The sequence below is a fragment of the Lynx canadensis genome, chromosome C1 (assembly GCF_007474595.2).
Source record: "Lynx canadensis isolate LIC74 chromosome C1, mLynCan4.pri.v2, whole genome shotgun sequence".
Lineage (NCBI taxonomy): Eukaryota > Metazoa > Chordata > Mammalia > Carnivora > Felidae > Lynx > Lynx canadensis.
The window spans coordinates 189,362,782-189,375,961 of record NC_044310.1 but is presented as its reverse complement, the minus strand read 5'-3'; the positions used below and the strand labels follow the sequence as shown (position 1 = coordinate 189,375,961).

At 42.9% G+C, this 13,180-nt stretch overlaps 1 protein-coding gene across 2 annotated transcripts; it reads right to left on the bottom strand.

Moving 5' to 3' along the window:
* Positions 1-5,425: 5,425 nt before the first annotated feature.
* Positions 5,426-11,772, bottom strand: CTLA4 (cytotoxic T-lymphocyte associated protein 4). Of its 2 annotated transcripts, XM_030326749.1 has the most exons (4): positions 11,434-11,757; positions 8,472-8,819; positions 7,924-8,033; positions 5,426-6,626 (listed from the first exon to the last, which is right to left on the bottom strand). In XM_030326749.1, the coding sequence occupies exons 1-4, from the start codon at positions 11,540-11,542 to the stop codon at positions 6,522-6,524; spliced, it is 672 nt and encodes a 223-aa protein (XP_030182609.1). In that variant the 5' UTR covers positions 11,543-11,757; the 3' UTR covers positions 5,426-6,521. The 2 variants fall into 2 exon arrangements, with proteins under 2 accessions (XP_030182609.1, XP_030182610.1); XM_030326750.1 differs by lacking the exon at positions 7,924-8,033 and having other exon boundaries at positions 6,559-6,626; positions 11,434-11,772.
* Positions 11,773-13,180: the final 1,408 nt, after the last annotated feature.

Here is a 13,180-nt window from a genome sequence, read left to right as displayed (position 1 = left end):
GCAGGGTGGGTCCTACTGACTTCCACTGGTCATTGCCTTCTATTATCAGCCTGTTTTCAACGCGGAATGATCCCATTTTCAGGGAGCACACCACAGTTACGTGAAGATCAACCCTCCCCACTGGTTGTAAAAAATGGTTTCCGTTTTCCCTCATCTCCGAGTGAGAAGCTATAACACCTGCGATCAGCCAGCAATGTTGTCATACTTAACTTCAGCGCCAGTGAACGGGAAATCAGCTACTGCTACAACTGTGGATTCGAACCAGCAACCACTGTTAAATGTCTTCGATTTCCTGTTTTCCTCTCTCTGGTTACAACTTAGCTGCTAGAGCTAATCTTATAATTGAGCACCTTCAAAAAATCTTTTCAAACATTTGTCCAGCATATTTACTTATTCTGACACCCATTTGTAGACCCCATGATACACGCTTTATACTTCCCTAGCACTCCAATCCCCATTTACGTTCCGTGTTGCCGTCTTCCTTTCACAGGTAACCCCCAGAATTAAGATAACGGTTGTTGGAAAAGAAAGCGGGCTTTGGGATTCACCATCGTTTCTCATCCTGACTCTGCTGCTTACTAGTTATGTGCCTTTGGTAAAACATCATGAAGTAATAAAACCTTTGTGAACCTCAGTTTTCTCATCTGTAAAATGAGAATGCTGGCAGTCCCTCCTCTGCAGAGATGTCATGAGAATTACTTAGGCCAGTGTATACCCACGTGGTGTTAATGGCTTCACAAGTTGGTTTCTTTTCGCTCTTCATTCAGAATAAGGACCTCGTGAAGTATAGCCACCATGGCAGCTTCCTCTACAGGAGAGCAATACTAGAGAATGCTGCTCTTTCTGCACAAACCCAAGTTTCCTGTCTTCAATGTCCAGTCTTGGTTAGAGGTCACTTCGATGTGCCAGGGCCAGAAAAAGGATGTTCATAGGAAACTCGAGACCTTGTCTGAGTTGCAAGTTAACTACAAAGAAGGAAAGCAAGATTTATTTTCAACAAGTTGAAAAAAAAAATAAGCTAACAGTGGGATGACTGCAGCACAGGCTAAAATGTCAAGGTGAAGCGCTAAGAGGAAGGAAACATCCTCAGAAAAGTGCTGTTCATGAGAAATCATTTGTGTTGCTTTCTAAAATGCGAAATTGCCTCCTGAGATATGTTTCCTACAATTCCTCCCGGAGAAAGCCTCCTCTTGTTGTTCGACTAGATAAGATTCTTTTGTAGGACTAATATCGTGTTTTTAAAACACTGTTGGTTGCTATGGCGACCTGATTGCGTGTGATAAAAAGAGCACGTATCCTTTCACTGGGCTGTTACATGACTTCCCGCAGAATTTGGAAGCTTTCTCAGCATACTGTTGGCTTTGCTGGCAGAATCTTGGCCGTGGTGTGCTTTCTGTTTGCCTCTGCTGCATTCTTCTGTAGCTTTGCTAAGGACAGGCTGCATCTGAGACTCTGTTGCTACTGCCCTGGAAAGTTAAGGGAGAGCTAGAAAAGATAACAGCCAAGATGGGAAACAGCAGTAACGATCACAAAGAGGCTTACCAGAGCAGCTGGGGTGGAGGTGGGAGGAAAAGCAGGTTTTCTGGGGGCAGGCTGGAATGGTGATAGTGACACTCCAAGGCAGCCTGAAAAACACAGCCCCTGGGCAGAAAGGTTCATAGTGTCACCCAATGCACAGCCTTGATGTGAAAACCTAGAGACCTGATTCTCAGCCTGGTTCAAACCCTGTCTTCCCCTGGGGACTTGGAGAACAAGGTTGCTAATGTCTCTGAGCCTCATTTTCTTCTGAAACGTAAAGATAATTCCCCAAGTCCCTTCTCCAATCTTAATCATCTGTTACTGTAGGATCCTGAGTTAGACCAGGACTGCTGAAAGTATGATGCCACGACTTGCTGGATAACCAAAATCCCTAGGTCTTGTCTCTAATCTTATAAATGCGAAGCTCTGGGTCTGAGGCACCTCAATCCGCATTTTTTCTAAATGCTCCAAATAATTACCAAACACAATAAATACAACAATACCTATAATAGAGTGTACCCAGGAAAGCAAAGATTTCCAAGAAGGGTCTGAATGTTGGACTTCTGACCTTATAGACCAGAGTGGGTTGAATTCTTCTAAGAAAAACATTTGGAAAACTAATAGCTGCCCCGTCTTTGTTGCCCCCAACAACACTAAGTAGCAGTCCCACACATGCCCAGGAATGGGAACAGGAGAGGCAGAGTGTTAGAATTGAAAAAGCAGTCATTCTCAGGTTGTTCCTGCCCAGAAACTTCTGCGGAAGGTCTCCAGCACGTTTTATTCACACCACATTAGAGGTATTAACTTTCCTGCTGATAGGGTTGTCAGATCAAACATAAAGCATCCTGTTTTTGGGGTTTGTGGCTTTTTGTTTGGTGGGGGGTTGGCTGAATCTGGCAAATCTACCTATAAACTCCTATCCCAGCCTGCAGCCAAAGTCACATCAAGGAAAAAGGAAAAAACCTTTTCTCTCTCTCCATTAATAGAATGTGTCATCCTTCTGGTGTGAACAGAAAAAGTTGGCCTAAGATAAGACAAAATAAAGAATAAATGAAACAAGGACCCCAGGGCAGCAGGTGCAAAAGAGAAGTGAGGCAATGGGAATAACTTTCCAGAGAAAGCCATTTTCTCTTTTGCTTTGAGACCTGCCAAAACAACAACTTAAATGTGTAACTTCTTAAGTTTTTTAGCTGGCTTTGCTCCAATTAACAGCACAGTGACATCAACATTTTGCAAGTTCTGTCCCAAGTAAGTTGTGTATCAACTGTGAGGGTGGAAGAAGGCTCAGACACAGTATAAAAATATAGTCTGTTCTAGCAACAACCTACGGTTTAAAAAAGAAAGGCAGTAACAACGAGACTCATCTCCTTTCCCCTCTCAAAAGAAAAAAAAAAAAGAAGAAGAAATTATTGGAAGGCTGGATTGAGATAAAAGTGAAATTTTTGAAGCAGGGCAGCCAGCTGGAGCTCACACTCCAGAGTCTTCAAGGTTGAAGCCAAGTGATAGACTGACCCACACACAATTCTTCTGGTCAAATGGGAAAGAGATTAGACTGAGACCAAGAAAACATGGAAGGCAGTTGTCCTCTCACAGTCCCAGATGTCCTAGCTTCCCAACTTTTCAATATGTCGACTTGAGCGTCTTCTGGGTGCCTGAAGCTGTGTTGTTTCCTATTTTGGAGACGTTCCCAGTGAAGCTAGGGAGAAAAGACATGCACACTTGAAATTATTAGAGATGAAACCAAGCATAGCTGTGAAACAGAAGGGGAGAGATCAACGTGGGCTTGACGTGTCAGCAAATCTGATGCTGGATGAAGAATTTGAAATGAATCTTTTTGGATGTGAAAATGAGGGCTAAAGATATTTGGGGGTGAGAAATAGGGAAATAAGAAGTAGCAGAAAGGAGAGTGTCATGTTGGAAGAAGGGAGGGGAGCAGAGGTATGTTCCGGGAGATGCTGGAGTCGGGGCTGATCCAGGCAGCGCTGGTAGCTCCAGCATGTTCCCTTTGTCATCCACATTCCTACCTGGGAGCAGTGGTTCAAGGGAAAAGTGTTATGGTACCCAGCCTTCCTCTCCATGGTGAACCAAGCCCTATTGAGATGAGTGGAGTCCTTGGGCTTCCCCAGGACCCTGATGCCAGAGTTGGAAATAGTGATGACGTTTGACATGCCATGAAAAAGTTGGTCCTCTGATTTGGGGGCAATGAATCTCTCTGATTATTGCAGGTAAAGGATCTATCCTCAGAAAAAAAAAATGGGGATCAGAAGAGGCTTTCATTTGATGCCCAAAAACCTCTATATTTTCTATCTCCCCTTCCAGTGGAAGCCCAGGTCCCAGTCTTTCTTGCCCTTTTCCTCTGCCTCAAAGGAAACTTTTTTGAGTTAAGGAAGATTTTTTTTAAGCTAATACTGAATAGAGAGGGTGATGCTTAACTCAATAGCTAATGGCAGAATTTCAGGTATTAAGCTTATATAAAGTAGTCCATGGTCTAATGTTGTCTGAAAGATACCTGAGAGGTCCTTCATCTAAGGCCCTTTGTCATTTAAATTTGCCATCAAAGATGGCAAAGAATTTTCTCTCTAAAGACATTTAAAGAAGTAGAAATAGTATCACTCTCTCCACTGGGGCTTCTAAATTGTGTGTTTCTCCATGGCTTCCAATCAAAGCCTAAGAGGGCAAGAAGTACAGTCTTTGACCTAGTAGGAGCTCTTTCTAGGTAATTGTGACTACATATTTTGAAAGACAAATTCATTTTTATTTTTAAAATCTTTGTGAAATTCTCATATGTGCTGTCCTATTTGTTTGTTAGCACCTGCTGAAAAAAGAGAGAGAGAGAGAGCGCGCTATGGGTAGCAAGAGGGTGAGGGGGCTGCCTGCACAGTGATTGTCAAAATTTGATGAGTATAAGAAGCACTGGGGAGCTTGCTGGGAGAGCACACTCCTGGTCCTGTCACCCAAAGCTTCTGATTCAATGCATCTGAGGTTAAGCACTTGAATTAACATTTTTACTAAGTGACCCAGTTGATTCAGTTACAGGTGGTCCCTGGCCACACTGACAATCATTTCACAAGACAATAACAGGATATAGAGGTCAAGAATAAGAAACCTTGAGAGGAAACCAAGCAGACTGAGGCCACATATTGGTTAACCAAGAATCACAGAGTGCTCAGTGGGTCAGGCCCCCGTCTGCCAGCTGATAGCAAAACACGGGACCACAGGTATGTTTTCCCCACATTTGTGAAATAGTCCATTTGGAAGCCACAAGAAAAAGCTCCATTTACTTTGGAAGCATATCAAAATGGCTGCGAGGAACACAATAGACAACAGAGGAGTTGCCATGGCAACCGTAGGAGCCACGCTGAGGAAGTCATGCGTGGGCAAGAAAGGGGAGATGGAGAACTTATGCTAAAGAGAATGCTGTGTGACTTATAAACGCTGCTGTATCTGCACTAACCCCTTTGTATCTCAAATAGTTGTAAAGAAACCAAACGGACAGAGGAGGGGTTCCTTCCAAAAATGGCTTGCAGATAATGGCTGATGGACAGCTGACTCATGAAGCATTATTTGCCTTTTTATCAATTTGTTCCCAATATTCCTAATAATGGAGACTTCACTGACAGCTGAATGGATCAATTAAAAACAAACTCAAACAGGGCATCTGGGTGGCTCAGTTTGTTGAGCGTCTGACTACGGCTCTGGTCATGATCTCACAGTTCGTGAGTTCCAGCCCCACGTCGAGCTCTGTGCTGACGGCTCAGAGCCTGGAGCCTGCTTCAGATTCTATGTCTCCCTCTCTCTCTGCCCCTCCCATGCTCATGCTTGCGCGCTCTCTCTCTCTCAAAAATAAAAACATTAAAAAAACCCTGAAACACAATATTCAAATATAAGGAAGATAAAGACAACTCTGGAAAATGACCACCACAGATTTTTATTTAATTAAAAATATTATACATGTTGTTGCATTTTCATGGAAAATAATGAGTTAAAAAACACCAACAGTGTTAGTTTTTAGAAACTTTCATCACCCCGTTCTGCCACCTGCTGCTTTTTTCTGTCCATGGCATGAACCATGTGTTAGGAATTGGGGCCCTTGTGAAACTAGAGCTTCCTTGAAGTTCATACCTACAAGGCCCCTGGAGTGAGCCATTTTCTTGAGGTTGGTGTTCTATTGAGTTACATCAGATACACCAGTCTGGACTCCCTTGCAAACCTTTGAAAGGAGCTAACATAAAAGCCCAAAGCACATGTCAACACCAATTCAGCTCAACGTGTCTATAAGAATCAGTTATGACCTCAGCCAGTTTCCAAGCCAGTTACCAAGTGACTTTGTATTCTACCTGGTGTATTAGTGTCCTGAGCCCCTCCATAAAACTTCCCCTGAACCCATGGTGGGAAGACACTGCCATATAGTGTTTATATTAAAACCATCAGCAAATACACAAAAGCACATGTGGCCCCCATGCACAATACTATCAAATAAAAAAAAATACATATTGGTACAATACAACCTTTGGAATCACTGGCTAAAATATAGCCACGTGAGTATTTTTAAAGTCTTCATGTAATTCCACATTTAAGAAAAATAACAGCACAAAACTTTAACTTGAAAACATCACTTCAGCTATAAACTTCTCATGTGTAAATACAAAGTGTGTACAATATCATCCTCTCCCTGACTCTCTTCCTTTGTATTCTTTGGACAGCACCACCCCCTAACCCATATCCTTCACCTACAACATAAGACTGCATCCCTATATTGCTCCCGAGTGATGCTTTTACTAAAATTGGATCTGATGTGACAGAAACATCCTGGCTCTGTTTTCCTGCACCTTTGCTTCAAATTGTAGTACACTTCATCTGGATTTTGCATCCAGCTTTATATTAAAGAGAGATGAATCCCCCCCCAAAATACACAAATAAGCAACATAGCTGGATAGCAAAAAGTTAGAATTGCCTCAGCTCTTAGAAATTGGACAATGTTCTTCCTTCTTCATAACGGTGTGTCAATTGATGGGAATAAAATAAGGCTGAAATTGCTTTTCACATTCTGGCTCTGTTGGGGGCATTTTCACATAGACCCCTGTAGTAAGAGGGCTTCTTTTCTTTAGCTGCCAAATGCAAAAAAGAAACAGTAATTATTATTGAGAAATACAGAAGCCATTTCTAGACATAATAGGACTCACCAAATACTGGGTCCCTACCCTGTTGAAAAATGAATGTTCACCACATACAGAATTATAAGCCCCAGAAGATTTTCTTGATTCAGCTATTACAACTCACTTTAGGTAAATAACTCTGTGCTATTGATGTAAAATGGCAATCATTTTCCCTGACTGCAAGAGAGGAGTAAGAGACTTTGAGAAAGCTTTAAAAAGGACACCCAAAATGCCTATGGTGATCGACCACATCTTATCTGTGAGGGGAGGAGCTTGATAAGATAATAAACTTCAGTTACTCTGTTCAAGAGCTGTATTTCTCATATCCACTCCTCATATACTCTTTATAACTTTTTGCCCACATTAGTGCCCATTTTTTATCACCTCCGTAAATTGAGATTCTGTGTCCATGTGGCAGTTTCTAGAAAATGAGGTGAGAAGAATCTACAGCAATTGAACAGGTTGAGTAGAGGATCTTGGAATCCAGTGAGGGGCAAGGGGAGGGAGAGAAGGAGAGGAAGGGGAAGACAGGAAGCCAGGGAGAGAAAGAGAAGCAGGGAAGAAATTTGTGTTGACAAAAGCAAGCCATAGACAGAGGTAGATGAAAGGAACCACCAAAAAGAAATCCCGATAAGAGGCCTGATTCCATATTTCCATCTCTTCCACCAACACTGCAATAAATAAAACCTTGTATTCTCATTCACTGGGCTAGAGGGGAGGGCAAGACTCTCCATTTGAGCAGACTGGATAACAGGGAGCCCTGGACAGGTATTGGGTGGACAGCTACAGCTTGGACAAGCAAGGCACAAGCAGGGTGGCACCAAGGGATGGCTTCCAGGTGAAGTGGAGTGACATGGAGGGGAAGACTAAAATCCATCCAGTGGTCTTCTATAGCAGCATTTTGTCCAACTTAATCTTACATTTCAGAGTTTTTAAGTACAATTGTCTTGAAGATAAAGTGCAAAACAGCTGCCCCGTGTTGTTCAAATGGTTACTCAAACTGAAACCCTGTTCAGAAGCACACAAACATTCAATGTCAAACACACTCATCTAAAATGTTAGTCATCCTGAAACCTCAAAGGCCAATGCCAAGGGTTCTAGCGTGTTCTTTACCACTGCCCTTCCTTTACCACTGTTCTGCATTTATTGCTTCATCTCCAGAAAACTGAACTCAACAGCATCATTCGGTCAGTTGCTATCACTGGAGGCATCCCCACCAGAAGTGTTGTGTTGTCAACATTGCACTCACCATTTTGCTCAAAGAAACAGCTGTGATAAGGAAGCTATAAAAAAACAATCCTGAACTGACTGCTGCGAGGATCCAGAGGAGGAAGTCAGAATCTGGGCAAGGTTCAGGATCTGCAACAGAAGACAAAGCACAGCTTCCTTGAGACTCTCTTTAAACTTAAGGGCCCTACTACCCCCCCCCATTAGTGAAAAAAAGAGCTTCCAGACCTTGGTGTCCACCCCTAAGTAAGTCTGACTGCTGGGGGCCACTTCTACAGGAATGTCCTATCAAAGGCCCAAAGTCAAATTTCACAGTGCTTATCACTCCAGAGTAAGTGCCCCAACCTCCAGTAGAAAAAAACACTATCCCCAACCCATTTTAGTTTTAGTCAGAACGCTGTTTGGGTCACCACCCATTAACCAGACTCCCATGCAGTATGCCAAAGAACTCTTAAGGAGAATTTCCATAATCCTAAAAATGAACCACCTGAAGTTGAGGAACAAAACTGTTTTCATGCAAAGAAGACAGCAATGCAAAAGGTGTAAGCTTAGTGATAAGGTTTTGCTCACCGATGACATAAATCTGGGTTCCATTGCCCATGCCTGCATAGTAGGGTGGTGGGTACATGAGCTCCACCTTGCAGATGTAGAGTCCCGTGTCCATGGCCCTCAACCCTTGGATGGTGAGGTTCACTTTGTTTCCGCTGGAGATGCCAGTGCAGGTGGAATCATCTAGGAAGGCCAACTCATTCTCCACTGTGTATGTCGCAGCACAGACTTCAGTCATCTGGCTGCCAGTCTGCCTCAGCACAGTCACTCGGATTTCGGCGGCATTGCCTGAAGACCCATATTCACACACGAAGCTGGCGACACCTCGGCTGCTGGCCAGCACCACTGCAGGCTGGGCCACATGCATCCCTAACAAGGGAAAATTAGAGGGAACTCAGTGAACTCCTGCTCACCCGCGACCAGGCTCAGGCAAAATCTCTGGCTGAGGGAAGTGGATCTTTGATGGACACTCTCCAGCTTCACCTTCCAGCCCTTCCCTCCCTTCAGCCAATACTCTTCATCCCTTCCCTTCTCTCCCCATCCATCCCCTCCAACACTCAGCTGACTTCCAGCCCATCTCCATGAAGGTGTTTCCTTACAGAACAGAGTTTCTTGAAGGCAGTTGGTTGTAGCAGGAAGAACATTGATGTGACAAACTGAAGGCCAGGCTCTACCATGAAATATACTTGATTTGGGGTGAGTCATGCCTCCCCTGTAGCCTTCATTTTCCTTCACATGTACTAAGAGAGGATTAGGTCAGATGAGAACAGAGTGCCTTCCACCTCTGATATTCTATGGTTATCACAGAACTACAGGAACTTTAATGAGCAGTAGGGGAAATTTTGGAGGTTGAGGTACAGAATTTCACCTTACCTCTCAATGCATACGTCACAAACCTCTGCCTATATTTACCTGGCCAGAGAGGCTGAGCCCCAGGTCACTGCACCGGACGTCACCTTTCCTAGCATTATTATCAGAAGGAGGGACGCTGCTAGATGAAGGAAGCCACAGAGCAGAGGGCACCGGGTCGTTTCCTCTCTAGGTTGAGGCAACCCTGCTATTAACTTCTGTGGGCTTCCCCTGCCGCCACCACCACCTCTTCCGCCACTCTCTCCTCCACTTGAACACTCCCGTGCTCCTTTGTTCTTTCTCTCTCTGGCTTCTACAGGATAAAGGAAGCCAGCTCTCCATTCAAAAAGGCTTGCATCATCTAAAAAAACTTTAGCTTCATGTCAAACTACCTTCCTGCAACTAACTCAGCCCCTCTCCAGTCGATCATACAAGTGACACTCAACACTTGGATGAACCATGCCACTAATTAATTCTGCTCAAACACTTTGATGCCTTGCATACCATTGACTGCAAAAACAAATGAAATAAGTGGCATTTATGTCCTCTATGATCTAATCCCAACCTATCACTCCAGTCTGAGTTTCCAGGACACCTCTTCCTATGTATAAGTGACTCTATAGAAATCGCTCTATCACTAGTCCTTTCTCCCAAGTACCTGAACTGGACAACGTCTGTCCTCACAAGAGAGAACAACATGGTAGCAGCCCTTGCCAGAGTTAATCCAGCAGCCCTGGCTGGCTAGATAACAGTCTTCTTCCCCAACCCTCATCTCAGTCTATCAGAGCATCCCCTGAGCATCCTCTGAGCATCTTTTGCACTGTTATAAATCCGTCACAGTATTTAATCAAGTTCTATCCTGTATTAAAGTTTTTTTGCGCACTAATTTGCAGCTTCCGCCTTTGGCTTATAACTCCTAGGAGCGGCCATTATAATCTGCCCATATGAGCACCCAATAATCTTTGTTGTATTGATGCTAAGCCTAAAGACCAAGTTTCCTGCCCTCCCCCCAACCCCCAGGCAAATTCCCAATTATCACCAGTAAATCTGGTCACACTCGATTTTTCAGCGGGAGAATCTCAGTAACAGGTGGAGATAAATTTTCTACAAAGTAAAGGTAATTACTTCTAAGAGTATTTAATCTTTACATGTTCAAAACATGTAGAATAAGAAAATGTATATAACTATTTCTTATAATATTATTGGTAATAATTTAATTATGGAATACCTTTGAGCATCCAAGATATATCGTACAAACCACATGGTTTCTTAACTGATATGGTCTAGAGAGAGATAAGGTTGAAATTCAGTGAGAATGCTCATCATTTTATATGTAGCAAACCTAGAATCAACCTGTAAAGAGCTTTATTTCATCTGAAAACTGGGGAATCTGCATCTGAAATCCACAGATAGGTCAGGTGGCAATTAAGTATCTTAGGCTAAACAGACTGATGGTGTTCTTTCTTCTCTTCTTCCTTTTATTTATTTCTTTCTCTTTGTGTGTGTGTGTGTGTGTGTGTGTGTGTGTGTGTGTGTGTTATGGTTTCAAACTGCTTTCATTTTTTAAATAATTAGCTAACTAGTTTATAGAATTGACTGAAGACCTTAAGACTTTGAATTGAGTAAAGAAGGCTTAAATTTTAACTAAGCCGATTCATTTATAAAAGTGAACTCGAGGATCTTAAAATCTCAAATCGGGTAGGAAAGAAACTTGATATGTTTTGCTTAAATCAATGTTTTTGAAAAAGGAAAATCTTCAGCTCACCCTGATTCCAAGCTCAAATATATTAAGGACTGTGGAGATCTTTCCTCTTAACTCACTTAACTTTACAGTAATTTCTTCCAATCATACAGAAGTGTATGAAATTGCTTGTCTCCCAAACCAACTCAGATGTATCTATTAAGCTCCTAGTCAGTGCCTGGGACTCTGCTATGAGCTGTATCTCTGCTCATTTGCTGCTGCCAGCTGTCCCCTTTGCTGTCTTGGAATACAGAGTTATCCAAGCCAGAAGTTTGGAGTTTTACCTTTAGCTTCTGGCTTTGTTATAAATCACTGCCCTTGACTGCTGAAAGAAATGAAACCCAGGTGGGAGAAACACCTCCTCCACCTTCATGCTCCAAAAGCCTCACTCACCTTTGGAGAAGACGGGCATAAAGAGAAGAGAAAACAGAGCAGTGCAGGGCCAGGTCCTAGAAGCCAGGTCCAGCTGAGCCCCATGCCTCCGGAATCCAAAGCAAGCCATGGCTTTATGGGAGCAGTGTTCAGGTCTTCAGGAAGCAGAGTGAAACCTTTCAGGATCCTGAAGCTTTGAAATGTGTTTGAACCCACACAGAATCAAGGACTTTATATAGTTGGCTTTGATCCCAGGTATGTACTATACATGTGCACACACAAGAGGCACCTGAATAGAAAGCCTTTTTGTTTTGGTTTTACGAGAAAGGAAGTCGTGGGTTTAGCTGTTACGTCGAAAAGATAACCTCAAACACTCAAAGTAAAACTGAACAAAACAAGCCAATCCATGGATGGAAAATGCACTCAATTTGAAACTGAAGCTTCTTGCTCACTTTGAGGATAAGTGGAGACTTGGAGAATTTCCTGGAGTGCAGGAGTCTCCCTAAGTCCCAATTATGTCCAATTATCTAGGCATCTTTTACCACCCAATTCACTTCATTCACATCTCCAAAACTATGAAGCTGCTGGTTCTGAGCCCTTGACCCAATGACAGCAGTAGTCTGTAGACATTATTAATAAAAGCTCTGTATTCACCATCTCTGGCAAGTTTACAAATAAGAGTTTATTTCTCCAAGCTCCATTGAGCATTTTGTTGAGAGAAAATACCAAAATCACAAGAAATGAATGATTTTGCTTCTGGTTTGCAAATTAGGAAAGAATTCGGGTACTCTCGAAAGCCTTAACAAAGACAAAATAGAGTTGGAGACATTCCAGCAAACATCAGCCAAAATGATCCAAGAGATTCTTCCATAAGAAGATGGACATTTTTTTTCTAAAGAGAATTTTTCAGGGCGCCTGGGTGGCGCAGTTGGTTGAGCGTCCGACTTCAGCCCGGTCACGATCTCGCGGTCCGGGAGTTCGAGCCCCGCGTCAGGCTCTGGGCTGATGGCTCGGAGCCTGGAGCCTGTTTCCAATTCTGTGTCTCCCTCTCTCTCTGCCCCTCCCCTGTTCATGCTCTGTCTCTCTCTGTCCCAAAAATAAATAAAAAACGTTGAAAAAAAATTAAAAAAAAGAGAATTTTTCAAGTATAAAATCCAAGAACTAAGGTTAAATATGACTGAAGTTCCTAAATGTATGAAAGCTGTAAACAGTACAAGTGTTCATCCTATAAGAGAATACTAAACATTGGAGCCACCTACATTAAAACTGATGAGTTTTCATATACTTCAATAACAAAAGAGACATTTATTGAAAACCTATGCCAGTTATATAGTATGTGCATTTAGATTGAATGGGGACCAGACAAAACACAATTAATACCTTAAGGGACTTCTAGGAGATTGACATGCAAACAGACAGTTACAGCATGAATATGATGTTTGCCTATTCCAGCCCTTCACGGTTTCCCATTGTCCATACAGCTCAGCACAGCAGAGGAGGCTTTATAGAATATGGACCTAATGCCTCTGTGAGCCTGTCTTCCAGCATTCCCACACATGACCCCTTCTTCCGTTTGTCCTTTCTCCAAAACACCTCTTTTGGGTCTCATCAACTTTATGCGGTTCCAATGCCTATTTTCTCCCAATATCTAATCCTCCTTCTCATCATCCAGGAGTTAACCAACATGACAGCCTCTCCTGAGGCCTTTTTCTGTACTCCCCTACCACCTTATATAAGCCTTCCAACCCAGCTGAGATGCCAACAGGCA